Genomic DNA, 27,620 nt, shown 5'->3' with positions numbered 1-27,620 from the left:
TCCGATTCAATGCTGCAGCTCGTACAGGCGAAAAATGGGCACTCAGAGAGTTTGTGTCTCATGCAGAGCCTCGTAACTAGTAAGTGGCAGAGTCAGAATCCGAATCCAGATCTGTCTGGTCTCAATTTAGGTTAATTTCCCTGCCTGGTGGCTCTAGTAGTTGCCGCAGCACTGGAAGCTGGTATGACGGCCTGAAGACCCCCGGGATGGGCTCCATCCCTTCGCCAGGTCCCTCATCTTTCTTGTCTGCTTCCCCCGGCCTGCTATCTGCCTCTCCTGTGTACTCCTTTTCTGGGAGCCACAGATGACTGACATGTTGGAATAATCTTATTCTTGCTTTTGTCTTTTTTACTCATTATGTGGGAGCAATAAAGAAGAAAGAAGAAAGGGAAAATGCTGGTAAAGCCAAATTAATACATAGCTGGAAATTTATAAAAGGAAAGTATAATTTTAACTCAGACTTTCAACAGTTGCCACAATGGGCTCTGTTTGCCATGCTGTGTTGTCTGAGTGAGCCCAGATTTCCTCCTCCACGCCCCAGGAGGACACTAAGGTGGTGCTTCCGTACTTTCCATCATCCAAGCTGTATCCTTGCTCCTTGCCAGGAACTACAGGCTGAGCCTAGGGAAAAATCCCGATGGGAAGCAACTCTCCATTCCCTTGAGACTGTTCAGGGTGGATTTACCCATCTTGTTTCCATGAGTTGTAGTAGTACTATCAGGGCAGAAAAAGAGGTGATGCCTAGTGTCCTCCAACCTCCAAGGGCCTTCCCTCATACCTGGCTTCCCAACATCAGTGCAGCTTCACTGTTGGGCAGTACCTACAACTGGGCTGCCCCAGGTGAAGTTCTGGGTTTTGGCTTTGGCAAATGAGATCCACAAAACCAGACAGGGTACACTTCAGAGCTTTAAAAGCTCATTTGTGTGACTCCCCAGTCTCTGATCCCCCTTTCTGAACCTTACGATCTTAGTAACTTTGGAAGCAGTAAACACAACGCCTTGGAAGGGACCTGCCAGGACCAAGAGGGCAAGGTGGGCTGGCAGCGTCCAGGGCAGCCAGGAAGGGTGGTGGTGCAGGCACATGTTTTTCTGAAACTGGGGCTGGACTGATGTGGGAAGAGGTTTGAGGAAGGAGAGGGAGAGGCTACAGGAAGCCCTCACTTGGCCAAAAGAGGAACCCAGACATGTTTGGTTTCTCCTCCATCCTACCCTCATGGCAGCAGTTTCGTTCTTAGCTCAGAGCTTGCACGGGGCGAGCTGTCCCTAGTTCTTCTGAGTAGGCTCCCTCCTCACAATGACCACACTGGTCTGTCAATCAGTGGTGGGGAGGGGGTGGGACAAGAACCATCATCAAGCAAGGAAGCTCAATCGCAATCAGAAGCTATGAGCAGCCCGTGTTTGGGTACTGGGATTTTTCATTCACATGCCCTCCTAAGGGCAGGGATATGACTTTTGTGTGCCATGAACAATTGGCACTAGCCTCTGTGCCCCTAGAACTGGAGTTGGGCGGCTCAAATTTCACCCTCAGATTGAAATCCTCAGTGGGACATAGAAGACCTCTGTGCGTGTGCAAGCCTGCTGTGGAACGGAGCGGCCCGTTACCTCCATGGCCCCTTCTCGCCGCTGTGCTCCTCCCATCTGAGAGGGCAGCAAGGAGAACAGTGTGGGGCAAGAGGCCTAAGGGTGCTATGTCAGGCATCAGCAAGAGAGCAATGATTTGATTGTGTGGTTTTTGTTTTTTTTTTTTTTTGATTGAGGTAAATAAAAAAGGCTTTGTCCTGAAACACTTGGAAAGAAGTTTGTCCATCTCCACAGAGTTCTAGATTCTTCACATGAGGCTCTTTCGGTACTGGCTGTGTGGGGCAGTCTGTCTGGGCTGGGATTCAGAGGGCTGCAGGTCCATCTGTCTGTACAGGTCCCTCAGCTCGCGGACTTCCTGCAGCACCCTCTTGGCCTGGCTCCAGTTCGAGGACGCCTCTCCCAGCAGCCGTTCTGTCTCCAGCAGCAGCTGCTCCGACTCCGAGTCGGGTGGAGACCGAGGGGGGTCCTTGGCCTTTCGCTTCCCGTCTCCCAGTCCCTGGACCTCTGCCAGTAGCTCCTGAGTCTTCTCCAGTTTCCTTGCTACCAAGTCCTGAATCCGAGACAGCTGCCCTGGGAGGGGCGGGACGGAGGCGGAGGGCTGATCTGCTCGCAGCTGCAGGGTGCGGGCTGGGGCAGCGTCCCGCTGGGACAGGATCTCCTCTAGGGAGGCACAGCGGCTTTTCTCGGTGGGAGTCAACTTCTTGGGCGCCTGTGGGGTGTAGGTGGCCCCTCTGTCTGGCTTCTCCCAAGGTTGGGGAAGCCTGCCAGCCCGGTCCGAGTCAGCCCTCCTCCTACTGCCGGCCAGCTGAGCCACGGACTTGTCCAGGTCCACCCGAAAGTTCTCAGCACAGGAGGTTGTGTCCTCAGGGGAAGGGTCTTCCTCTTGGATCAGGTCCAAGGTCAGCATGCCATCTGAGGTAGAGGTTGAAGCCTGGGGTGTGGGGGGTGGAGGGAAGGGAATGGGAGTGAAGGGGCTGGACTGGAAGCAGCTGGGAATTCAGGACCGACTGCCTCAAAGGTCATTCCCCTCCTCAACCTGAGAAGCAGGCCCCTTACCAGAGTTCATCTACTTTGTTCATTCTCATTACCTGGTGATCCGAACAGTAAGTTCTATTGCTCTTAATGTCTTCCACCCTACAACACCCTTTCTAAGGGACCTCCCACGCAGGATGCCTACACGCTCACTGTCCCCTTCTATCACGGTTCTCCTGGCCAGGACCTCAGCCTCCTTTGCTATTTGGAACTTGGGACTTCTTGTCTTACCATGAAACTTGGACTCTGTTATCAGAACAGTCTAATTAAAGAAAGTATTGAGTGTATTTAGTTCCTGAAATGTAGTTACACGTGCAACTCTAACATCCTTGAAGCAAACCTTCATGGGAGGTGTGACCCCTGCCCCATTTTGTTAGGAGACACGCAGCTTCAGGCAAGCAGTGAACTGCAAAGCACAGCTCCAACTTGGGTTTTGTCTCATTTTTTCCTGGTATGTCTGACTGCCTCTCTCTCAGGGGAGTGAACGCCATCATTAGGTTTGTGTGTCACAGGATTCCTTGAGGTCCTCCCTGCGAATGCCTGTGGTCATGTAACTGACCATCAGGACAGCTGGCCACCGGATTGGAGCGGCCACTGTCTTTGCAGAAGTGCACTCTTCCATTTGTTGCTTTTCTGGGGGTTTATCTCCCTCCCTACCCCCAAGGTGACAGAAGGACTGAGAGCAGGTGCTGACCACAGTTCTGCCTTAGAGGAGCGGCCAGGAGGGGAGGACACCGTGAGACCGGTGTCAGTGCCATCTCTCTCACAAGCGCCTCTGGTGCTCACAGTTCTGTCTGAGATGGACTGATACAGAACCAGCCCTCTGAAAACGTTCACCTTCTTCATCATACGTACCACAGCCATTAGGTGCCCCCGAGTTGGGGGGCGGCGAGAGTGTTGGATTTTTGCCCTGTCTCGAGTCGGGTGGGCGAGATAGCTGTCCTCTTCAACGGTGACCTGAAGAGAGGCACTGTGAGGCCTGGTGCCTGTCCCCAGGCCCACCAGGCAAGCCCTGAAGCCTGGACATCCCTGGACTGAGAAACAAACCCACTCTATTAACAAATCCACCGGCAAAGGGATGTTACTGGACACAAAGGGGCTCCTTGAGCTGAGCCATGACCTCATGCCTCAGGAGGCAGGGAGCAAGGACCTGAAGGACTGAGAGGGAAGGCTGAAAGGGAACAGGGGCTCGGGAGGGAGCCCAGTAAATGGAGCTGGTGAGGAGCCAGCATGGGGGCCCGCACCCTGACCCTCCTCCCTGCTCCCCAGTCCCGCTCCCCACAGTGAGCCCCTGACCTCATCCAAGATCCGGTTCTTGGCACGGGTGATGGCGGAGTTGAGGGCATTGATCCACGATTCCTTCTCTTCCGGACTCACTGCCAGGAAGATCAGGTTGGGTGCCTGTGAGAATAAGATCTGCGTTGCAGCCAGGGTTTTAGAGGCAGTGTCTTGGGCTGACGGTGAAGAAGTAAGAAATGGTGTGCCATTCTTTCAAATCCAGCTCTGGGAAGACTGCTTCCAGGGTCATCTATACTCAAGCAAGGCCAGCTTTTGTTCCTGTGAACTGCTGCAGCTTGGCAGCTGCTTTAAAAATGACCAAGGAAAAGTCAGGGCCTGGCGTGATGGCTCAGTGGCTAAATCCTTGCCTTGTACGCACCAAGATTCCATATGGTTGCTGGTTCACGTCCTGGCTGTCTGTCTTGTGCAGTGGACATCTAGCCCTCTGCTTGTGGCCTGGCAAAGCAGCAGAGGACAGCCCAAAGCCTTGGGACCCTGCACCCGTGTGGGAGACCTGAGGCAGCTTCTGGCTTCAGATCAACTCAGGCTCCGGCTGTTGCGGCCACTTTGAGAGTAAACCAGCAGTTGGAAGATCTTTCTGTCTGTCTCTCCTCTGTGTAAATCTGACTTTCCAATAAAGATAAATAAATTTTAAACAAACAAACAAACAAAAATGACCAAGGCAGAGCCAAGAAGGGGACTGGACATGAACACGGCTCTGGAGAGCATTCCAGGAGGCTCAGTGAAGGATGGTGAGTCTTTAAATACAGCAGGCACGGCTTCACTGGGTGCCTTGACATAGAGAGAATCACACTGAGAAACTTCAATGGAGGCATCAGTGAGTTTCTCCCTGGAGAAGAGAGACAGAAGTAGACACAGAGATAGGGATAGACACAGCTAGCAAGGAGGAGAGAAAACATCTCCTGTGATGGAAGAGGTCAAAGGCTGGCCTGCCTGGAGGGAAGGAAGTGGCCACAGTATTCTCAGGTTAAATGGTAAGGAGAGCAACTGAGGGCTTCCGAGGCAAGACGGCGACACAGAGCAGCTGCAGGAGGAAGCTCTCTCCTCCCGGCCCTGGCCCAGCAGCCAAGGTGGCAGGACAGACTCACCGTGTTACCTGGCTGCTTGGAGTGGGCAAGAGTAAACTTGCTATGATTTTTCTTGCTCCTGCTCTTGGATTTCCGAAGCTCTTCACACTTCTCATAGTCACTCAGATCAAACACCTCTTGAATGTTTTTCTCATCTTTTACCTAGGGGAGGGTTGGGGGTGAGAGGCAGAGGACCAACTTAGTCAGCCCGTCCAGCCCAGGGCTAGTTGAGACCACTTTTGGGGAAGACAGGATCCTAAGGGCATGATGGCACTGCAAAGGGCCAGCCTATGCAGGCCAGGAGACTGGCCTCCTCCATCAGGCGACAGGACTTGGGTGCCCCCATGTTCTGATTCCTCAGGTAGGTTTCCATCTAAAACTTCTTAGCTCTAGCCACCCCTTGGCCACTCTTATACTGAGGCATCCCTATTCTGCTCCAAAACAACACAGTGCCTGTGTCCTTAAGGCTCATGTCCTCAAAGGGACAGGAAGAACAGGCTGACCTGATCCCCCTGAAGTAAGCAAGGCCGGAATGCACTTGATGATCCAGAAGATAAAGGCAGGGCTGGTGTCAGGAACATTTGCAGAAAAAGAAAGACCTCCCCAGTCATATGTTTACACTGTATCTTTATTTTTACATTTTTTTTTTCAGGGAGGAAGAGAGGATGAGAAAAGGAGAGATCTTCCATCTCTGGTTCACTCCCTAAATGGCCACAACAGTTAGTGCTGGGTCAAGATGGACTCACGAGCTCCTGGAACTCAAGCCAGGTCTCCCACGGAAGGTGGCAGGGACCCAGCCCTTGAGCAGCACCTGCTGCCACCTAGAAATGTGCATTAATTAGTCAGAAGCTGGACTTTGGAAGCAGAGCCAGGACTTGAACTCGGGCACTCCAGCATGGGATGTGGTGTCCCAGGCAGCTTTCTCAACCACTGAGCCAAATGCCCACTCCACAGCACAGCTTCCTTACTCTACCTCGCTCCACTGTGCCATCACCATAAAGATAGCAGCCCCCTGTTTTCTGTGTGGGCTGACTGGGACAGGCTACAAAATATGACTCTGCCTCCCATCCCTCCTCATTCATTCCAAGGAATCGTGACTGTCAGACCTAACCCGCCCAGCCAAAAAATGTCATTTGATTCAACCACCTCTCTCTGGGCATAGATGTACCCAGGCCCTGCTTCCAAGATTGCATTGCGGGCTGGTGTCTTTTTCCACTTTGAGTGACCAAGCCCCATTGTCCAGGAACCCTTTCCAAGTATCTTAACTCGGCCCTTCCTGCTGCACTCACGCCGCTCTGGCCAACAGTCGGATGTTAACACTGTGGCCCATCTAATCAGAGACCACACGTCTATCTATATCCTCCAACCCCAATCAGTTTGTTCTGAGCATCATGGAACAAATTCCACTAACATTTCTTCAAAGGTCTATTTTAAGCCTCACAGAATTTTCTTCTCCTTTCCCCTAAGGGGGTGCTCGCTGTACTTCTGGTATTCCAAAGCCGAGGCTTGTGGGCTTGATCTGCTTGCAATCACTAGAAGTACCAGACAGGAGACTCAGCCACCAGTCCAGGGAGAGCAGCCTCTTCACTCTCTTCTAATCGAGCCTGGGGCTGAGACGCCCCAGCCATGAGCTTGTCATGTTCTCCTGGGAGGAGATGGGGAACTCCAAGGACTTGTTAAAGTGGAGTCGACAGGTAAAAGTAGTCTCACGCCTAAATGGGAAGACATCCACCCTCGCTGAATGGAATCATTTCATAAAATGGCCCCCACTTTCCAGCTTGACCTAAGAATCTTGTGTATGGAGGTGACCTCACTCATCCTCCTGGCTCTCTTTGAGGTAGATAAGTATTTCTTTATTTCATCCAACAACCCAACGACAGTCTTGGCATCTCCTCAGTGTTTTGAACTGTTGGTGGTTGGGGCTAATGCAATGGCTCAACTGGCAAACCTTCCACCTGTAAGTGCTGGCTTGTGTCCTGGCTGCTCCACTTCCTATTCAGCTCCCTGCTTGTGGCCTGGGAAAGCAGTCGAGGATGGCCCAAGGCCTTGGGATCCTGCTCCTACATGGGGAGACTTGAAAGAGGCTCCTGGCTCCTGATCAGCTCAGCTCTGGCTGTTGCAATCATCTGGGGAGTGAACCAGCAGATGGAAGATCTTTCTTTCCTTCTCCCTGTATATCTGCCTTTCCAATAAAACAAATAAATCTCTTTAAAAAAATGAACTGCTGCTGGGCCTGTGCGCTGCTGACAGAAAAAGACGAATACTCATGTAATCTTGTTCAAGTCAATGAGTGCCCATACATCTCTCTGCTTCAGCAAGGGTTGGCCCTACCCTTTCCTGTGGTCCCTAATCAGAGGCTGAGAGGAGACTAGGGTTCTTGGAGGATTATGGGTAGAAGAATAAGGTGCTGGCAAGAGGCACCTAAGAACAATTCCCAGAAATTCCCAATTCTCAGGGTGATGCCTCAGCCTTGTTCTCCACCTGCTTTCACAGGACTCAATCTATCAGCACAGGCCAGAGCGCTTGGAGAGTTGGAGAGGAAGGTGCTGGGGGCGGGTAGGCCAGGGTAGCTCATTCTGTTTTCATAGGGAAAGGAAAGGGAAGGGAAAGGGTGTATTCTGGCTTGGACACAGGCTGATAAGAAGCTCTGGGGAGCACTGGACACTGAGCCAGATCAGTGTTGGGGGCGGGGAGGTGGTAGGAGACAGAAGCAGGAGGTGGAACACGTATGTTCCAGGGCCCAGCCCAGGAAGAAAGACAACCTCGGCAGCCCTGTTCTCTACTGTGTCCCGTCCCCATCCCGCATTTAATTCCCCAAGACTCATTCACAATTACCCATCTCCCACACTAGCCCTTCTGTTCCTGCAATTCTCTGACCTTAGCCCACAAAAGGGAATGCTTCTCACTCGCCAGAAGGGTTCCCCTGAATCCTGTTTCCTCTGCTGTGAGGTCTCCCTGCGGCCCAGCCCTGTTCCCAAGGCACCCTTGACTCCTCTTTCACTAAGGTGCTCTTGCCCTGAGAATGGGTACACTGATTCATAACCAACAGACAACGAATTCTAAAGTTGAAACAGTTACGGGAGAGCCCACCTTTACCCAGGGGGAGTAACAAAACGGACTGGTCAGATCCTTGGTGGATAAGAGACGTTCTTGCATGAACACATTCACCCTAAACATTACGTTTTTTTCTTTTTTAAATCTTCAACCTACTAGGTAGGGAGCTTTAGAAGGCAGAATAAATCCTATAATGCTCGGTCATTTTTTCCCTTTGCCCAGACCACTGCTCCAGAGGACTCACATGAACACTCCTGTTCCCTCTTCTCCTAGACTTTTCCCGACACAGGGTGACCGGTCCCGGGGGGCAGTCAGATGTTCCTGACTCACGGGACACCACCCACGGAGTGCTTAGCTCACTCCACCCTCTCCTCTGTCTCTGCACCCCTTTTTCCACAAACAAGGGCCAACTCTGCTTTTCTGCTCTCCAACTCCGCTCTCTGCGAAATACAAACAGGAAAGAAAAGGTCTTGGTGCTCCTATCCTTTCGTTGGTCTCATGTTTCCCTTTTGACGTGTAGGAAGTTCTCCCTGATTGCTCACCAGGGTTTCCTGCCATTATGAAGTTCGGGGAAGACAGGAGATAGACTGACCTCTGTGTGTGCGTCTGTTTAAATTGGAAAGCTAGAAAATTGTGGGGAGCACCTTGTATGGGAAGAAAACATAAAAACCAATCTTCCTGGGGCCAGTGCTGTGGCGTAGTGCACTAAACTTCTGCTTGTGGCACCAGCATTCCATATAGGCACTGGTTTGTGTCCCGACCACTCCATTTCTATCCAGTTCCCTGTTTGTGCCCTGGGAAAGCAGTGGAGGATGACCCAAGTCCTTGAGCTCCTGCACATACATGGGAAAGCCAGGAGAGGCTCCTGGCCTCAGACCAGCTCAGCTCTGGCTGACATGGCCATTTGGGAAGTGAAACAGCAGATGGAAATCTCTCTGTTCCTCTCTGTAACTCTGTCTTTCAAATAAAAACAAAATTAAACAAAACAAAACAAAAACACAAGAAAACAAAATGAATCAGCCTGCCAAAGTGTTCCTGCACCCACCACAGCGTTCCTAGCTTAGTGCCAACAGCAGGGTCTGACCCCCTCGAGGGCCTGGCGGGTCGCAGTTCCCCCTGGGTTGCCCAGTGCTGTTTTCAGATGAGCACTTTCTCTTGGACTGAGTGTGTGTCTGGTTTGATACCATAAAAGGCTTTATTTACCTAAATATAACCTACTGAATAAGAATGGCTACCGCAGAAAGCAGAAGAGGTTAGAACTGAGGGAGGACTTCCCAGCTCCCTGGGTCAAGGGAACACAGACTGGGGGGCAGACGCGGCCAGGCCAGCAGGACTAGAGGCCCCACTCCTAGCCTCTGCCCATGTGGTCACAAGGGCAGGGATGGAAACGACTTCTATCCCATACAGGACAGACTCCGATGGCTCGGAACCGCCATAGGTTACCTATCCCAAGAGTTAGGGACAAAATAGGGAGAGCGCTGCATTTAGCAGCCTGGGTTCTGGTTCCAACCCGGTGTGGTCTGTGGTCTATTCAGAGTTACATCGGGGCCTGGGGCTGCGGGAGGCAGAAAGGGGAAAGAACAGAAGCCCCTTACTTTTTTGTTTCTTTTAAAGCAGCAGAGAACAAGTAACTATCTGCTACTCAGAAATACTCTCCTGAGGTCACAGGAAACCAACCCTGGACTGTCCAAAAGACTTTCAAAAACTGTGGAAAACATGGAATCCAAAGATACAACACTTCGAACTCTATGCACCTCCCCCATAATCTGCACCTTTCATAAACTTCCGCAAAGGTGCGGTTTCTGGGGTGCAGGGTGACTGGCGCGGTGCAGTGTGGCGCTCAGGGCTTGCAAGGCCGGGAAGAACCGAGCGCTGAAGCACAGAGAAAAATGCAAGCCCGGAGGTGGGAGGGAGGCCGCAAGGGCCGCTGAGAAACTCCTGGGACAGGGTGGCAGGGGTCAGCGCTGTCACCAGGAACGGCTTAGTAAACAAGAGCCACGAAGACGCAAACCGCAACTTGTAATTTGCACGCACTTCCACTCACTACACACACCGTGGGGTGGAGACCACTTAACTTGCTTGTTGGGGTGGGGGGCGTGGGGCCAAACGTCGCTGCAGGCAGGGGGCGGGGGAAGGGGGCGAGGCGAGGCCAAGGGGCAAAGACCAGGAAAGTGTGTGTGTGGGGGGCGGGTAGGGGTGTCGGCGCGGCCAGGGCACCTACCTCCTTCTCGGAGATGTAGAGCTGGTCCCCTTTCAACACCACATAGCGGTTTTTCCAAATCTCCCTGAAAATCCCTTTCCCGCAGAATTTCCGGACCCAGCCGACCTTCTCCGGTGCTGCCGAGGGATGGTTTCCATCCTGTGGCCCCTGGCCCCGGGGGGCAAGAGGAGAAACACAGGCTGAGGTGACTCCAGCCGTTGCCTCTTCTCCCCGCGCCGGCCCAGCCCGTCCCTCACGACCCACCACTCCGTGCCCCCCGCCACAGGCAGGAGCTGGGGAGCAAGGTCGGCTCCCCACTCGGTGGTGCCCGGCGTTCCCCCACCTCGCCGGCGCTCCATTCCTCCAGCAACACCCGAAACGGCGCGAGGAAGGGGCTGCGCGGCCGCCGGGGGTGCGGGGAAAGGGGGGGCCCCAGCCTGCACCCCTCCCCCGCCGCGCCGACACTAACGGCATCTCTTCGGTTTCGCTGTTATTTCTCATTGTCTCCTCACCAGCGCACAGTGACTGGCGAACCCGGCCGGCTGCCCGGGGCAGGCGAGGGTGCAGGTCGGCCGCAAACTAAGCCAAGTTGAAATCCGTCCCCCCTCCCCTCTCCCGCAACGCGAGTAAACAAACAAAAGCTTTCCCTCTCCTCCTTTCCCCTATTCCCCTCGGTGCATGGTGGACAAGCCCGGTGCAGCCAGAGGCAAAAGCCGGGACTGGGGCGCGGCCGGGGGCTCGAGGGGTCCCGCAGGCCGCCGCGGCCACTCACAACCCCGACGGCGGGGCCGGGGTCGCAGGCGCACCAAGTGAGCGGGAGGTCTGAGGGCCGGCGGCGGCTGTGCACTCACCCTCTTGGCAGAATTGTTCTTCTTCATCATTCCAGGCAGGCGAGGGCGCGGGGCCGAGGAGCGGCCCGCGCTGGGGGGCCCAGGCCGCCTCGAGGGGCTCCTTCCCAACGGGCGGGTGTCGGAGATGCCCCGGCGTCGCTGCCGCCGCCGCCGCTCCTCCTCCCTGGCTCCCTCCCGCCCGCTCCCGGACTCTCCCCTTCTTTGTAGCTCCGGTTACACTAGAGGCCGGCCTCCCTCGCACTCGCACACACACGCACGCCCGCTCCCCGCCCCTCGGCGCCCTCCATCCCGGCGCCCACGCGGCCCGGGCCCCCGAGCGCGCCCCCGCCGCCCGCTCGCCCGGCCCGGCGCGCAGTGGGCGGCCCAGCCCGCGCCCCGCAGCTCCATCCGCGGGCCGCTGACGTTGCGAGTTCAGAATAAAGGGCGAATCGCGGAGCCGCAGCCAGTGCGCTCCCCCGCCCCCCGCCTTTGTTTCCGACTCGGCGAGGCTGAGGAAGACCCGAGCCTCGCCGGAGCACTGCTCCCAGAGCGCGCGGAGAGAGGCGACCAGAAGGAGAGGGATCCGCAGACGCGGGCCGGCGGGCTTCGACGCGGACTCAAGAGAGAACCCAGAAGCAGAGCCCTCTGACGCCCTCCCCAAAGGCGGCCCGGGGGCGCGAGCCCACAGGGCACCTCAGCCCTGGCTGGCGTCGGCATTTCGCACTCGCAGCCTGGGTGGTGGGGACCGTGGCTGCGCAGGTCAAATGTTGCGGGGGTTGGGGGAGGAAGTTTCCTGCTGCGTGTCAGGGGTGGGGTGGGTGGGTTGGGAGCAGAGTTCACAGGCGTACGTGTTGGCGGCAGCTTTCAAAGCCTCCGAGGCCTTCTTTGAGCCCCCGAGGAACCCGGGTATTGGGCTTTCCACGGCACGAGGGAGCGAGGGAGGCTGAGGGATCGGCAAGTGCAGGCTGAAGTGGAACTCTGTCGCCGAAGCCGAGAGCCGTTACATAGACCCAGTGGCTTGCCACGTGAGCTCCAGGTGAGGGTTAAACGGCCCACCACCTGCAGAGCTCTCCCAGCTGCAAGGATCGCGTCAGAAGCGTGCGGCGTCCACAGCTCTGGGATCCAGAGGAGGAAGAGTTCACGCCCAGCGGCTGCCTTGATGGGGCGTGCTCTTGCACCAGCTATGCCCGCAGGACACCCTGGCTGCTTGAGGCTTTGGAGGATGGAGTTTGGAGGTGTCATCTGCTCTGTGGCCTTTGGTCAAGTCACAGTTTGTTTCCATGTGGCCATTCCTGCACGTTACCTGGCGAGCGATGAGCTGCCCTTTCCACCAGCCAGGAAACTTAGGAGGGAATAGTGAGTGACCCGTGGAAAGTCGTCTGAAGAGAAAATTATTGTCCTCTAGTGCGAATTATGAAATAAGCAGATGAACACATTGCCTGGCATATGGTAGGCACACAATAACTATAAAATGAATAAAAATTTCTGGTATAGAGGAGCAGGCCAAAGGGGAAAAATTCTTTATTTCCACGAGCTGTCTCAAGATAGAAGGACGTGCTGGCTGATTTGTGGTTTGAGGAACAGGAGCGTTTTGCATGTGAGGGCGGGGCCAGTCTCTCCTCCTAGCCCAGTGTTTGCTCCTGGACCAATAACATTCCTTTCAACCTCTTTTCCCTTTTCCTTCTTTTTTTGATGGACACAGAGCTTTATGCTTTTAAAAATGAGCTTGAATGAGGAAAGTCTTCAAACACTCATGGAAAACAGGAATCATGAAAGAAGCTGCCTGAATTTCAGAACCACTTTGCATCAAACTATAACAAGTCCCTTTTCCCATGAGCCTTTTAAAAAAGTAACCTCACATATTATTTCTTTAATCTTTAGTGGCATCACAGGGCATATGAAGAGCAATTATTCCTACTCCTTCCTAGCGAGGCTACAGGGCAGATCAATAACTTGCCCAAGTTTTATGTGAGTTTCTAGTTCAGTGGATTAGCATTCACACACACATACTCAATTCCCCCAAAACATTACTTCCTCTTCCCCACCACTTCTTATCCCTCTGTTTATTAAAAGCAGTAAAAGGCACTGGTGATGTGCAGAGTGTCTTAACAGTGACCACCTATGCCGCTGCATCCCAAATAGGTGCCGGCTGCTCCACTTTTGATGCAGCTCCCTGCTAAAGCGCCTGGCAAAGCAGCAGTCAATGGCCCAAGTCGATGGTCCTGCACCCATGTGGGAGACCTGAATGGAGCTCCCGGCTCCTGGCTTATTGGGGCCATCCAGGGAATGAATGGATGGGAGATCTCCACCTCTCTGTAACTCTTTGACTTTCTAAATAACTGAATTACTTTTAATCAATAACAAAAAAAAAATTTACCCCAGGATATGTTCATTCGTGAAGAAAAAAAACATGCCCGGGCCCTGGTGTGGAAGCTGGCCTGCATCCTGTCTGGGAGGCAACATATAGGTTGTGGTTTCAGTGGGTGCTGGCCTGAGGAGAGTGGGGAGGACTTCATGGCTTGCTCCTTCTTGCTCAGTAACTTTCAGTCAACAATGACATGAATGTGTCCCAGTGCAGGGCCCGGGGCTGCTGGGCTGCCTGGGAGTGTTACTGCTTTGTGGAACATAAGGCAGAGGGACTGAGAAAACAAACCCTCCAAAGTCATTTTCAGACTGGGGAGCAGATGCATGTGGGCTGCAGCAGCTTTCCCACCTGTCTGCTCCTTAAGATGTTACATAAACCTCGGGCAGTCTCTCATCCCTACCTCCTCTCACCTTGTCTCACTTTGTCCTGCCACTCGTCCCTCTCGCCATATGCCGCACTCGTCCCTGAGGCCTGTTCTCCAAGCTGAGGTCACTCTCAACAGATGGATCTCCACTCACTTGAACTGGCATCTATGCGGGACTGAGAAATCTGAGTAGGAACTTCTGGGTTCCTGTACACATTTTAATAGCATTGTCTTCTTAGTGAGCCCAACACCACCATGTACACACCTCATTGAGAGAACTCGGAAGTTTCTGGTGGAGAGATGATCCTGGCAGGACCCATGATGGGTCTGCTCCCTAGCTAGCTTACAGGGTACTGCCAGCAGCTTCCTTCTCCCAACTGAATAATATATAAGTCACTCCACTTCAGGGAGAAGGAAGGGAGCTGTCAGAACAATTGGTGAACTACTTTCTGCACATTGACTGGGCAGAACCGAACAGTCCTTTAAAAGCAAAAGCCTTAGCTTTAGTAGAGCCCATGGGACTCAGCAGTTTGGACTAGGGCATTTCTTCCTGTGGGGGAGTGAGTGTTTTCAAGCATGTAAAACCTTAATTAAAGTACTGCCTGTAAAAAGGACAACAGAGGAATGGTAATAATGAAACCATCTCTGTAAATCTTACATAGAAATGATTCTTAATAAAAGAGAGACCAACTTGAGGCATTACACACCCTGAAGGTAGGATTCATTCTTAGACTTGTTTTTTTCTTTTAAAAAAATGTTTTTAAAGACAAAGGTGTTTACTATTTTTATTTATTTGAAAGGCAGAGTTACAGAGAGAAGAAGCTAGATTTAGAGAAAATCTTCCATCTGTTGCTTCATTCCCTAGATGGCCAGGGCTGGGCCAGGATGAAGCCAGGAGCCTGGAGAGCATTCCAGGTCTCCATGGGGGTGCAAGGGCCCAAGCACTTGGGCCATCCTCTGCTGCTTTCCCAGGCGCATTAGCAGGCAGCAGGATCCGAAGTGGAGCAGCTGGGTCTTGAACAGGAGCCCATATTGATAGTTAAGAAATACAATACAGGTAATAATGATATAAGAAAAATCTCTGTTCTTATTCATTTTATCCCAAAGAACTATTTTCCCAAGAGTAAGGGAAACACAGGTAATCCTGCTTGGAAGAGGGAGGTTATTTGAAAAGATCATATAAACTAAAATGCTGCATTTAAAAGACTACTATGGTAAGTGCAGGCTGTTTGAAAGATTTATAAAAAGAATGATCAGGGCCCTGTGTGGTAGCCTAGTGGCTAAAGTCCTTGCCTTGCATGCACTGGGATCCCAAATAAGCGCCGATTCATGTCCCGGCTGCTCCACTTCCCATCCAGCTCCCTGCTTGTGGCCGGGGAAAGCAGTCGAGGATGGTGCAAAGCCTTGACCCTGAACCCACATGTGAGACCGGGAAGAAGTTCCTGGCTCCTGGCTTCGGATCAGCTCAGCTCTGGCCGTTGCGGCCACTTAGGGAGTGAATTATCTTTCTCCTTGTCTCTCCTCCTCTCTGTATGTGAATTATCTTTCTCTCTTCTCTATAGATCTGACTTTGCAATAAAGGTAGATCTTTTATTTTTTTTTTAATTGAAGGATCAAAAAAATCTTCCTGGGGACTGGTGTCCCAGCGCTTTCACTTCAGCTACTGCCTGTAACACAGGCTGCTTCAGTTCTGATCTCGTTCCCTACTGGGATGCCTGGGGAAGCAATGGAAGATGGTTCAAGCACTTGGACCATGCAGCCATGTAGGAGACCCAGCGTTCCAGGCTCCTGTCTTTAGCTTGGCCCAGTCACAGACATTGTGGCCATTTGGGGAGTGAACCAACAGATTCAAGACATTTATCTCTCTGGATCTTCCTCTCTCTAACTCTTGCCTTTCAAATAAAAATTTTTTTAAGGGCTTGCATGCGTACGCACACATACACACGAAAGAAAAAAAACTTACCCAGGGGAACTGGCATTGAGGTACAGTAGGTAAACCTGGCTACCTGTGACACTGTTGTCATTCCATATAATCATTGGTTTGAGTCCCAGATGTTCCAGTTCCAGCCCAGCTCCCTGCTTATGCAGCTGGGAAAGCAGTGGAAGACGGCCCAAGTGCTCAGGCTTCTGCCACTCATGTGGGAGATTCAGATGGCATTCCAAGCTCCTAGGGCCCAGACCTGGTTATTATGGCCATTTAGGGAATGAGCCAGCAGACAGAAGATCTCTCTCTTTCTTTGAAGTAAATAAAAAAATTAAAAGGATAATAACCACAAGGACTTAGATCTTAGCTATAATGGGGCAGAAGCCTTAGGGTGTCAGGTATGCATGTAATGGCACCAGAGCTGAGGACTGGGAGAAAATGGGGAAGGGACCTGTTAGCCTCCCCTTGTCTGTGCAGGGGGAGGGCTTCCAGGAGTCTAGTCACCTTGCATAATGATTCTTAACTTGGAGACAGGAGTCACTCTTACTACAATTATTAGACTTTATTGAGTGGTTACTGTACACAATGTAGAAGAATGCATGATTTCAATTTTTTTGGCATCAAGATAAACACGGTTTAATTTAATTTTTCAGGAATTTCTTTTAAATACCTTTGTATTATTACGTTCATTTTCTAGATGAAGAGCCTGAGCTACAGGGTAATATCCCAAAGTCATACATATGAGCTGACTCTGGGCTGTCTAACAGTAGACATATTGGTAATACTGAAACACACACACCCCTACAGAAAACCAGGGTGTTTTTTTTTAAGATTTATTTATTTGAAAGGCAGAGAGGAAAGAAGGGAGGGAGGATCTTTTATGCTGTGGTTCACTCTTCAAATGACCACAATGACTGGGGCTGGGCCAGGTCAAGCCAGAAGATAGGAATTCCATCTAGGTCTCCCACATGGGTGACAGTGGTTCAAACACTTGGGCCATCTTCTGCTGCTTTCCTAAGCACGTTAGCAGGGTGCTGAATAGGAAGAGGAGCAGCTGGGACTGGAACTTGTGTTCACATGGGAGGCTAGCGTTGCTGGCCACAGCCGTGAGGATTTGAAGGTGTCTTAATTTATTGGCATTAATGACACCATCAATCTCTGCTGCTTTCAAGAGGGTGAATGCTATCAGATCTTATTTGTCTTCACATACTTTAAATCTCCCTCAGGCAGGGGTAAGTGCCTTCATTATGCTTGGTTTAAAAGCCAGCTCATGCCCCACCTCATTAAATCCCATAAATTAATTTCAATGACATAAAATCAAATCACACCTTCTCACAAAATGGATTTTTATTGTCATACATGGTTTTTCAATGCCACAGAAAACAATGTAGGAATGTTTGGATGGCTTCCTGAAGACACCTGGTGAGTTTTCAGAAACGAAACAGCACAGAGGGTCCAGGAGGAGGGAGGGGACCAACGAGAGAGGCATCTGCAGCCCCCAGTGACTTTTTACGCCCCTCCAGGTTCTGATACCCCTTTTCTCAAGGAAGATCCCAACCGAGTTCATTAGAACCGAGTTCATCAGAACCGAGTTCACCAGAACCGAGTTCACCAGTATGTAGATAACACAGTTGTCTGAAAAGGAAATCATGAGAAAGTGGGTTGGACTGGGCTCCAACTTCTTCTCAGCTGATCAGGGAGGGTTTCAGCCTCTGTGCCGACAGTGGGGAACCTGCGGCCTGCCTGGGGAGGGGCTACAACAGGCCCATGATCCACAGCTCTCCACTCCCCATCCCGCAACACCTCTGCTGGGTGGGGAGAGCCTGCAGTGGGAGGCAAGTCGGGAAGTGGTGCGGTTCTCCCCGCCTCTCCGTCCGGTTCATCTTCTGCTGGCTGACCTCGAGGTGACTTGTGAGCTCTCCTTGCTTCGGCTGTGCATTCCAGAAGCCACAACTTCCTCTAGGAAACTGATAAGCAGATTTGAGGTTACTTAAAACGATAGTATGACCAAGAACAGACTCTCTTGCTGAGGACATCTAACTAGGTGAGAATGCAGCAGGTGCAGTGGCACGGGAGGAGAGCTGGGCAGCTCTCACAGTGTAGGACCACACCTTCGCTTGCGCACCAAGGGCAGCCACAGTGGAAGGACAGTCCCTTTGTGCTCTTTGCCAGGGCCCTCACTGTGTGTTTTAGGATTAGACTTGTAAGATCTGTTAATAGAAACAGTTCACATGTGAAATATCTAGTTAGGAACCCAGATTTTCCTCCCTCCCTTTCTTCCTCTCAAGGCAAGGATTCAGTCACCAGGACATTGCACCCAGCCTAGAATCCATAATTTCTAATGTAAGGCCTTCTATTGTCTCAGGACCCCATTATCTAAGTCCTCTTATCTGTGCTCCTGAAACTGGTTCAGAACTTGCATTATTCCTCCAGTTTCTTCTTTATCCAGGCTACAAAGTGGCATCAGATTTTTTTTTTTTAATTTACTTATTTGTTTGAAAGCAGAATGATAAAGAGACAGAGAGAAAAAAGAGATCTTCCATCTGCTGTTTTCACTTCCCAAATGGCCACAATGATTGCGGCTGAGCCAGGTGGGAGCCAGAAGCCTAGAACTGTACCTCGGTCTCCCACGTGGGTGGCAGGGACCCAAGCAATTGCACCATCCTTCCTATTGCCCGAGGCAGGTTTAGCAGGGAACTGGATTGCAGTGGCGTACAGGGGAACTGCAGCACTCCTATGGGATGCCAGCATCACAGGCTGTGGCCGTACCATCTACTCCAGAAGGCTGTCCCCCACTTACTTTTCCTTCTTTTTTAAAAAAATAAATTTATTTTTATTTGAAAGGCAGATTTACAGACAGCAGTAGAGGTTGTGAGAGAGACAGAGAGATCTTCCACCAGTTGTTCACTCTCTGATGGTGTCAACAGCCAGAGCTGAGTTATCCAAATCCAGAAGCCAGGAGCCAGGAATTTCTTTCAGGTCTCCCACGTGGATATAGGGTCCCAAGACTTTGGGCTGTCCTAGACAGCTTTTCTAGGCCATAAACAGGGAGCTAGATTGGAATTGGAGCTGCTAGTACTAGAACTGGTGCCCGTATAGGATTCTGAAACCTGCAGCTAGATGATTAGCCCATTGAGCTTCTCTGCCGGCCCCAGCATTGCTTTCCCCCACCCCTTAAATATAATACAGGACCTGGTGTGATGCCTCAGTGGTTAAGTCCTAATCTTGCACGTGCTGGTATCCCATATGGGTACTGGTTCATATCCTGGCTACCCCACTTCCCATCCAGCGCTCCTTGCTTGTGGCCTGGGAAAGCAGTAGAGGACGGCCCAGAGCCTTGGGACCCTGCAACCGCGTGGGAGACCTGGAAGAAGTTCCTGATTTCTGGCTTCAGATTGGCTTAGCTTCAGCTGTTGCAGCCACTTTGGGAGAGAATCAGTGGACAGAAGATCTTTCTCTTTCTCTTTCCTCCTCTCTGTGGATCTGCCTTTCCAATAAAGATTAAATTTTTTTTAACACTAGCTCTTTTTTTAAAAAATTATTTTTATTGGAAAGTCAGATTTACAGAGAAAAGGAGAGACAGAAAGAAAGATCTTCCATTAGCTGGTTCATTTCCCAAGTAGCTGCAACGGCTGGAGCTGAGCCGATCCAAAGCCAGGAGTGGTGCAGCCATGATACAAACTGGTGCCTATATGGAATTGTAGGCATGCAGGGAGAGGATTTTAGCCACTAGGCTACCACACTAGGCCCAGGATAAATAAATCCTTTAAAAAAAAAAAAGATAATACAAAATAAAAACAAGCAAGCAAACAAATGCATTACAGAAAGTGATCAGTTAGCACCGTGGTGTATCAGGTTTTCTCCTGCAGTGCTGGCATCAAATGAGTACTGGTGTAAGTCCTGGCTGTTTCGCTTCTGATCCAGCTCCCTGCTTATGTGCCTGGGCAAGTAAAGAGGACGGCCCAAGTCTTGGGCCTCTGCACCCACATGGAGACCTGGTAGAAGCTCCTATCCCCCGGCTTTGGATCAGCTCAGCTCAGGCTGTTATGGCCATTTGGGGGAGTGAACCAGCGAATGGATAATTTTTCTGTTCTCTGTCAGTAAATCTCCCTTTCCAACGAAAATAAATAATTTTTTTTAAGTGATTAGTAAGTTTTAGTAAGAATGGAACAAATGTGCTGGGAAGTCCTGCAGAAACTCATCAGGTGATGTGTGTTTCATTTGCAACTCCGCTACAAAGGAAGAAAAAAAACTTCCCTAAAATTACACTTAAAGTTCCTCCTCTGTATATCAACTGAAAACAGAAAACACTATTTATATTGGCCAAGCCTAATTTTGTTTCCTAAGGCCATTGTAACTTAAAAAAAAAAAGCATCTATTTGGAGACTTTGATGAGTCATTGCACAGAATGCTTAAAAATTATGGGCAATGAACATATTGGTAGCTGTACCCCAAATTTAGACTAAAAAAAGAATTATCCTTTTCTAGATTTGTTTTCAATCAACCTCATTTAAAAAGAAGACTCAAAAAATTCCCTCTGTGGTACTATAATCCAATTCTATTCAATTCAGTTCAACTTAACAAATGTTTACTGAGCAACCGTGATGGACTAGGCACTGAACTATCAAACACCTGCTGTGAGTCCCACCTTGAGAGGCTGTCAGAGACAGTACACAGCCACGGCTCAGAAAGAAGCGTGATATAAACAGGAATGACACCAGGACCTAACAGAGCACATGAACACTGCTGCTTTTCTCAGACTGTACTGGCATCCGGGTGCTTCCCCAAGTCTGCAGAAAAAGAAGGTGAGTGGCAGAAAGCAGAACCCCAACCCTGATTTTAAAACATCTACCTCCAAAGTCTTGAGACATACAGTGAGAAGTAAGTTTATTCACTTTGTTATTTTCATTTTATTTGAAACATCCAGAGAAAGAGACAGTGAGTGAGTTAGTTAATTTCTCCCAACACCCCCACGAGCTGGGGTTGGGCCAAGTTGAGGCCCATCTAGATCTCCCACTTGGGCGGCAGGGACCCAAGTGCTTGAGCCATCACGGGTCAGGATACATACACATCAGCAGGAAGCTGGGTGGGAAGCGGAGCCAGGACTAGAACCAGGCACTTCAAAATGAGAGGCAGGCATCCCAAGTGGGGACTTAACCCCTGTGCCAAAAACAGGTCCCCTGTTTCTTTACCTTTAAACCTTTGGTAAGGGAGATCAACATTTACAGGACTGCTTTAAATGGAGGCAATTCAGCTAAACAACTCTGCCCTTAAACAAAACTATATATCATAACAAAATGAAACGTGTGTGTGTGTGTGTGTGTGTGTGTGTGTGTGTGAGAGAGAGAGAGAGAGAGAAAGAGAGAGAGAGAGAGAGAGAGGAGAGAGAGAGGAGAGATACAGAAGCTGGGGAGGGAGTTGTGTTGCAGCAAGTGAAGCTGCTGCTTGGGAAGTCTGCATGCTAGCCCAGAGTGCCTGTTTGAGTCTTAGCTCCTTTGTTTCCCATGCAGGCTCCTGCTAAGGCACCTGAGAGCCATGAAGGTGGGTCTATGTGTCCCACGTGGGAGACCCAGATTGAATTTTGGGCTTTTGGCTTGTACCTGGCCCAGCCTTGGTTGCCAAACATTTGGGGGAATGAATCAGTGGAGGGAAGTTCTCTCTCTGCTCCCCCAGAAGCAAAAATAAAACCCAACCAGATAAACATTTGAAAAAAAAAAACAAAGAGTAGATCTCAACTTCTTTTTTTATACACAAATTTATCATAGAATTCCATTTCCATATACTTTTTGAAGTACTACTGTAAGTAGATTTAAATCAAAGATATATTTTTTATTTTTCACTGTACTCCAGATAGAAATTACAACTGGGTTTCTTACATCAAAGACACTAAATGAATCTAAGCTATAAAGTCACATAATGAGAAAAATAAATGGAACATGTGGGGAGCAGGAAAACAGAAAAAGACTTTCAGGAAAATAATGAGGAAAAGCCCATGATATTTGCTTTAATAGAGCAATAAGCTTCTAATTGCAGCCAAACACATAGCTGGAATTGCCAGAGGATGGGAGTGCATGGGGAGGACAGGATGGAATTTCTCATAGCTCTCAACACCGAGGAGTCTCCCTACCCTGGCGCTCACACTCTTTACAGCCCCTTTGCTTTTGCACACGCTCTCTGCTCCTCTCTCCCACACTGCATGGACGGATGCTGGGGTCTAGTTAAAACTAATGCTTATATTATCACTCTTCCAGGAAGCTGCTCTTAACCACACTGTCTGCCCTATGCAGTGACATATCGGTTCCTCTATAGCTTGTAGATATTCTGATGCAGTCTTTCAATTTATTTGGTTCCATGTCTGTTTTCTATACAAGTGGAGAAGTTTCCTGAGTGATGTACAAACACATCCTTTGTAAAAGGTTTAAGTAGTACACATCAGCCAAGTCTCTCTGACTCCCCGCCCCGTCGCTCCTTCCAGGAAAAACAACCTGGATGATAAACATTTATTGAGCAACTATGTCTTAGCACTGTTCTCAAAGAAGTGAACGCAGTGATAAAACCAAGCAAAATAACTATGTCCTCATGGGGGGGGGGGAAGAATCGATCAGCAGGGAAAAGAATAGTAACCATCATCATGATAAGCAAATACCACTTACTCCTTGCAAGATACTGTCCCAGTGAGATAGACAAAGCCATCGAGGCCCAAGGACATCGAGCTCTTCTGTGGGGAGCGACAGAGCTGGGCCTCAGTAACTGCAGGCAGCTTGGCTTCAGTATATGCACTCCCAACACCAGCACTGCTGCCCTGGCTCTCTGGAGTACATCAGATGAAAACAATGCAAAGGAAGAAAAACAAGCAAGATGAAAGAAGGGGAAATGGAGAAGGCAGTGGTGTGTGAGATTTAGAATGTAGTGATCAGGGCTGGTGTTCTGAGAGAAGTTACTGCTGGTGGTGCAGGCATCCCATAGGGGTGCCAGTTCATGTCCTGATTGCTCCACCCCTGTTCCAGCTCCCTGCTTTTGGTCCAGGCAGAGAGTGACTCAGGTATTTATGTGCGAGATCTGGATAAAGATCCAGGTTTTTGGTAGAGACTTGGCTTGGCCTGGCCACTGTGAACATATGGAAAGTGAAGCAGCAAAGGAAAGATCTCTCTCTCACTTTCTCTGTAACTCTGACTTTCAAATAAATAAATACACAGTATAGAATAGAATAGAATAGAATAGAATAGAATAGAATAGAATAGAATAGAATAGGGTGCGTAGATAGAGGCCTCACTGATACACTGAAATTGGAACCAAGACCTGAATGCATGAACAAAGTGGGTGTCTTCAGGAAGCTGATCGATGGCTTCATGCTGTGGCATGAAGGTTAAGTTACTGCCTGAAGTATCAGCATTTCATTTGGGTGCTAGCTCAAGTTCCAGCTACAACACCTACTATCCAGCTCCCTGCTAATGCACCTGGGAAAGCAGCAGAGGATGGTCCCAGGTACTTGGGCCCCTGCACCCATATGGGAGACCTGGAAGAAGCTTGTGGTGTCTGGCTTTAGCCTGGCCCAGTCCCAGCTGCTGTGGCCACTTAGGAAGTAAGCTAGCAGATGGAAGACATCTCTTTCCCAGTCTCTTCCCCTTTCACTCTCTGTAACTCTTCCAAACAAATAAAATAAAAAAGAAGTCGATATAAAATGTACAGTAGAGGGCCTGGCCTGGTGGCCTAGCGGCTGAAGTTCTTGCCTTGTACGCTCAAGGATCCCATATGGGCTCTAATCCTGGCAGCCACACTTCCCATTCAGTTCCCTGCTAATGGCCAAGGAAAGCAGCAGAGGACAGCCCAAAGCCTTGGGACCCTGCACCTGTGTGGAGATCCAGAGGAGGACGCGGGCTCCTGGCTTTGGATAGGCTCAGCTCCAGCTGTTGTGGCCACTTGGGGAGTGAACCAACAGATGGAAGATCTTCCTCTCTGTCTCTCCTCCTCTTTGTATATCTGACTTTCCAATAAAAATAAATAAATCTTAAAAAAAATGTAAATATGAAAAAACCTGTAGTATGTATTTCAAGGGTTTTTCAGTACCCCAAACCTTATCTTTTAATTGTATTTCTCCAGGAATTTTAAAACACTTTACTTAAAAGAGACATAGAGATATACAGATACAGAGAAAGAGGTCTTCGATTTGTTGGTTTACTCCCCAAATGCCCTCAGTGGTCAAGGCTAGGCCAGCTGAAGGCAGGAGCCAGTCTGGTCTCCCATACGGATGGGAGGGACTCAAGTGCCTGAAGCACCTCTCAGGATACAGATCAGCAGACACCTGAACTAGGGAGTGGAGTCAGTATCTGAGCCAGGTACTCCAACCTGGGCTGTCTGTGTACCAAGGTGAGTCTTTTCTTTTTAAATTTAATTTTATTTATTATTTTTAATTCAAATATTATTTTTTTCAAGATGAGTTTTAACCAGTGTGGTCAAATGGTTATCCCCTATTAACTTTTTTTTAACAGATTATTTTTACTGGAAAGACAGATAGTATTTATAGAGAAGAGAGACAGTTTTTCCATCTGCTGGCTCACTCCTTAAGTGGCTGCGATGTCTGCAGCTGATGATCTGAAGCCAGGAGCCAGGAGTCTCCTCCAGGTCTCCCCATGTGGGAGCAGGCTCCCAAAACTTTAGGCCATCCTCCACTGCTTTCCCAGATAAGCAGGGAGTTGGATGAGAAGTGCGGCAGCCGGGAAATGAACCTGCATCTAAATGGGATCCCGGCACTTGCAAGGCGAGTATTTAGCCATTGAGCCATTGCGCTCCCCACCGCCCTAAACGTTTTGAAGCCCATTCACTGAGTGCCAAGGGACAATGGTTTGGCATATTTGAGAAACAAAAAGGAGGCTGCTGTGGCCTAAGTGAAGAAGATGGTAGATAGTATGACATGAGACAGGAGAGCTCAAGCAAGGCCCTTAAGGAGGGCCCTGGGGACCATGGCCAGCACGATTCTGAGGAGTGATGGAAGTGTAGTCCTCAGGGAGTGGTCCAGCAGACTCTCTGGGGTTACGAGAATACAGCAGAGGGACAGCTGGAGACGGAGAACAATTAGTTCTGTAGAGAACTGCTATAAAAGAGAACAGGGAAATGGGATAGAACCTGGAAAGAGAAAAGGAGTTAAGGAAGGACTTTTAAATAGAGATGGGAGGGCCTGGCGCAGTAGCCTAGCAGCTAAAGTCCTCGCCTTGCACACACCGGGGTCCCATATGGTTGCAGGTTCTAATCCTAGCCGCCCCACTTCCCATCCAGATACCTGCTTGTGGCCTGGGAAAGCAGTCGAGGATGCTCCAAGGCCTTGTGACCCTGTACCCATGTGAGACCCAGAAGAAGCTCCTGGCTCCTGGCTCTAGCTCTAGCTGTTGCAACTACCTGGGGAGTGAAACAGCAGATGGAAGATCTTCCTCTCTGTCTCTCCTCCTCTCTGTGTATCTGCCTTTCCAATAATAATAAAAAAATCTTAAAAAAAAAAAAAGATGGGGGAGAACAGTGGCATGTGCCTAGGCTTCTGTGAGCAACCCAGCAGAGTGGAAACCAGGAAGAGGAGGCAGCGCAAGGCAGGTCAGGAGGCAGAGGGCAACGGCTCAGTGGGAGCTGCGACAGTTCTCCTAAGAACTTCTCCTGTCAGCCCATATACAGCTGGATTATAATCTCCTCCAGATGTACATCCTCAGAGGCTGAATTTAGTGTTTGCTGTTGAACGCATGAGTCAAACCCATATTTTTCAAAGAAGTTAGGATCTCAACTTCAATGCCACCTACAGTATGTTCCCTAAATACCCCATGGAAATTTTTTTTTAAAAAAGATTTATTTATTTTTATTGGAAATGCAGATATACAGAGAGGAGGAGAGATAGAGAGGAAGATCTTCTGTCCGATGGTTCACTCCCCAAGTGAGTACAACAACTGGAGCTACGCCAATCCGCAGCTAGGAGCCACGGGTCTCCCATGTGGTTGCAGAGCCCCAAGAATTTGGGCTGTCCTCAGCTGCTTTCCCAGGCCACAAGCAGAGCTGCTGGGATTAGAACCAGCGACCATATGGGATCCCGGTGCGTGCAAGGCGAAGACTCTAACCACAATGCTATTGCACCGGGCCTCCCATAGAAAAATTTTAAAGCTTTATATATTTTTTATCATGAAGTCATATATATAGAGAGAGAGGAAGAGAGAGAAGAAGATCTTCCGTCCATTGATTCACTCCCCAAGTGACTACAATATCCAGGAGCTGAGCCGATCCAAAGCCAGGAGCCGGAAGCCTCCTCTGGATCTCCTAGGCAGGTGCCAGGGTCCCAAGGCTTTGGGCCGTCCTGGACTGCTTTCCCAGGCCAAAAGCAGGGAGCTGGATGGGAAGTGGGGCTGCTGGGATTAGAACTGGTGCCCACATGGGATCCCGGTGTATGCAAGGTGAGGACTTTAGCTCCTAAACTACTGTGCCACCCACCCCCGCCCCCAATGGAAATTTTATCAGGAACAAGATTTTTTAAAAAATGGCTGGAAAGTAACATCTACAATGAGACTTCAAAAAGTTCCTGGAAAATGGAACTTTTGGTAAAAGAAAATATGTGGTCAGAATCATATTAGACTTCTTCTTCCTTGTGTGCCGCCCCTTGCCCCGCTTGGCTCTCACCAGTTCTCCTTCATCTTGCCCGCTTCCTGTTCCACTGCAGCCCCCTCCTGCCACCACAGCAGGACACGTTCCCCTTGCTTTCTCTCTCTCCCTCTGCCTCTGGCCCTGTCCTTTCCCTGCTGGAATAAAGGACCTCCTAGGTCAAAAAAATTTTTCTTTGGTAAAAAGATGTTTGAATCCATTCAGGTCCCCCCCCCCTCACACACATACTATGTATTTCCCATGCTCTTGTTTGGTAGAGTTCTGGGTTATCTGCGCATGTGAGAAACCTTCCACACGGAATTCTCCTGCTCCTTGAGGACAGACACTTAACTGTGGCAGCCTTTTCAGTCCTGGTCACGGTGCCGCACAGACCCCCTCCTCCTCCTCCGGTGTGTGGCGGTGCTGCCCCTTTGGCCCTGACCACTCCTCTCTCCTCTGGAAACCCGCTGGCCCTACAAGGTCTGGCTCAAACACCATTTTCTTCCTGTCAGGAGTATTTTGATTTAGGAAACATTTTACTTAAATGTATCTCATTAACACATACTAAATCTTTGATATCTTTGAATCCAATAGCAGAATAGAACACATTCATTGGTCCCAGGGGCATGGATCAGAATGGTGCATCAGCTTATATCTTGTTTTGACTTCTGGTACTGTTTGAACAATGTTACAGTTTACATGGTGTCCCATAAATATTTTTAAAGTCTTTAATTATTTTGTTCTACCGCTATACATTACCCCAGATTAAAAAAAAAATGGACACTCCAAAAGATATCTCACTGATTCTGTACTTATGTGTCCCGAGACTCATCATGTCCTAATTTGAGAAAGGTTGATTTGTTTGTATTCCTCACTGGACCACAGGATCACTGGTGATAGGGACATTTTATTTATCTTTGTGTTTTCTTCTCTGTCTCAAATGTGCTCCCAATCAATGTAATCCTAATGCCCTTTTAATGTTCTTGGCTAACGTTTCCTGTGTTCCTAGCAAGGAGCAATGTTAACACACACCACAGAAACTCTCCAATGTCTCTGGGCAGCTGGAGAGAGAAGCAAACTGACACGTTCACACAGCCACATCACACAGCCACACGCTGTAGTATTGCAGAGTAAGGGAACAAGGTTACCTACAACATTACAGATGAATCACTGGAAAACATTTAGTGAAAAGTGTAACATTTTTATAAAGCTCCAAAGAAGCCAAACTAAAGAATAAATACAATCTTCCCCCAGTCAAAGCAACAGAATTAAATACAAAATTTAGGCAGGCATTGAC

The 27,620-nt window shown here is 49.7% G+C and overlaps 2 protein-coding genes across 2 annotated transcripts in view; both read right to left on the bottom strand.

Moving 5' to 3' along the window:
• Positions 1-1,662: 1,662 nt before the first annotated feature.
• PLEKHO1 (pleckstrin homology domain containing O1) lies at positions 1,663-11,432 on the bottom strand. The gene is made up of 6 exons (XM_004588840.2): positions 11,084-11,432; positions 10,254-10,400; positions 5,000-5,140; positions 3,909-4,013; positions 3,468-3,569; positions 1,663-2,511 (listed from the first exon to the last, which is right to left on the bottom strand). Exons 1-6 carry the CDS (start codon positions 11,111-11,113, stop codon positions 1,828-1,830), a joined length of 1,209 nt encoding a protein of 402 aa, XP_004588897.1. The 5' UTR covers positions 11,114-11,432; the 3' UTR covers positions 1,663-1,827.
• A 6,028-nt stretch (positions 11,433-17,460) lies between these two features.
• The window catches only part of VPS45 (vacuolar protein sorting 45 homolog), an 87,713-nt gene continuing 77,553 nt past the window's right edge, over positions 17,461-27,620 (bottom strand). The window contains exon 15 of the mRNA XM_058660190.1: positions 17,461-17,682. Within this exon, the coding sequence (XP_058516173.1) occupies positions 17,595-17,682 (88 nt within the window). The 3' untranslated portion in view covers positions 17,461-17,594. The remainder of the gene's footprint in view (positions 17,683-27,620) is intronic.

This window comes from Ochotona princeps, chromosome 2 (assembly GCF_030435755.1).
Source record: "Ochotona princeps isolate mOchPri1 chromosome 2, mOchPri1.hap1, whole genome shotgun sequence".
In the NCBI taxonomy this organism is placed as follows: Eukaryota; Metazoa; Chordata; class Mammalia; order Lagomorpha; family Ochotonidae; genus Ochotona; species Ochotona princeps.
This window is presented reverse-complemented; position numbering and strand designations above follow the sequence as displayed.

What these genes read in the sequence shown, in the direction of transcription:
- PLEKHO1 (XM_004588840.2), bottom strand. Translation starts at nt 11,113, where the DNA reads ATGATGAAGAAGAACAATTCTGCCAAGAGG. An exon ending in CCAAGCAGCCAGGTAACACG is followed by an intron (nt 4,014 to 4,999) that starts GTGAGTCTGTCC and finishes TTATTCTCACAG; the next exon opens with GCACCCAACCTGATCTTCCT. An exon ending in GGGGGCACCTAATGGCTGTG is followed by an intron (nt 2,512 to 3,467) that starts GTACGTATGATG and finishes CCCACACCCCAG; the next exon opens with GCTTCAACCTCTACCTCAGA.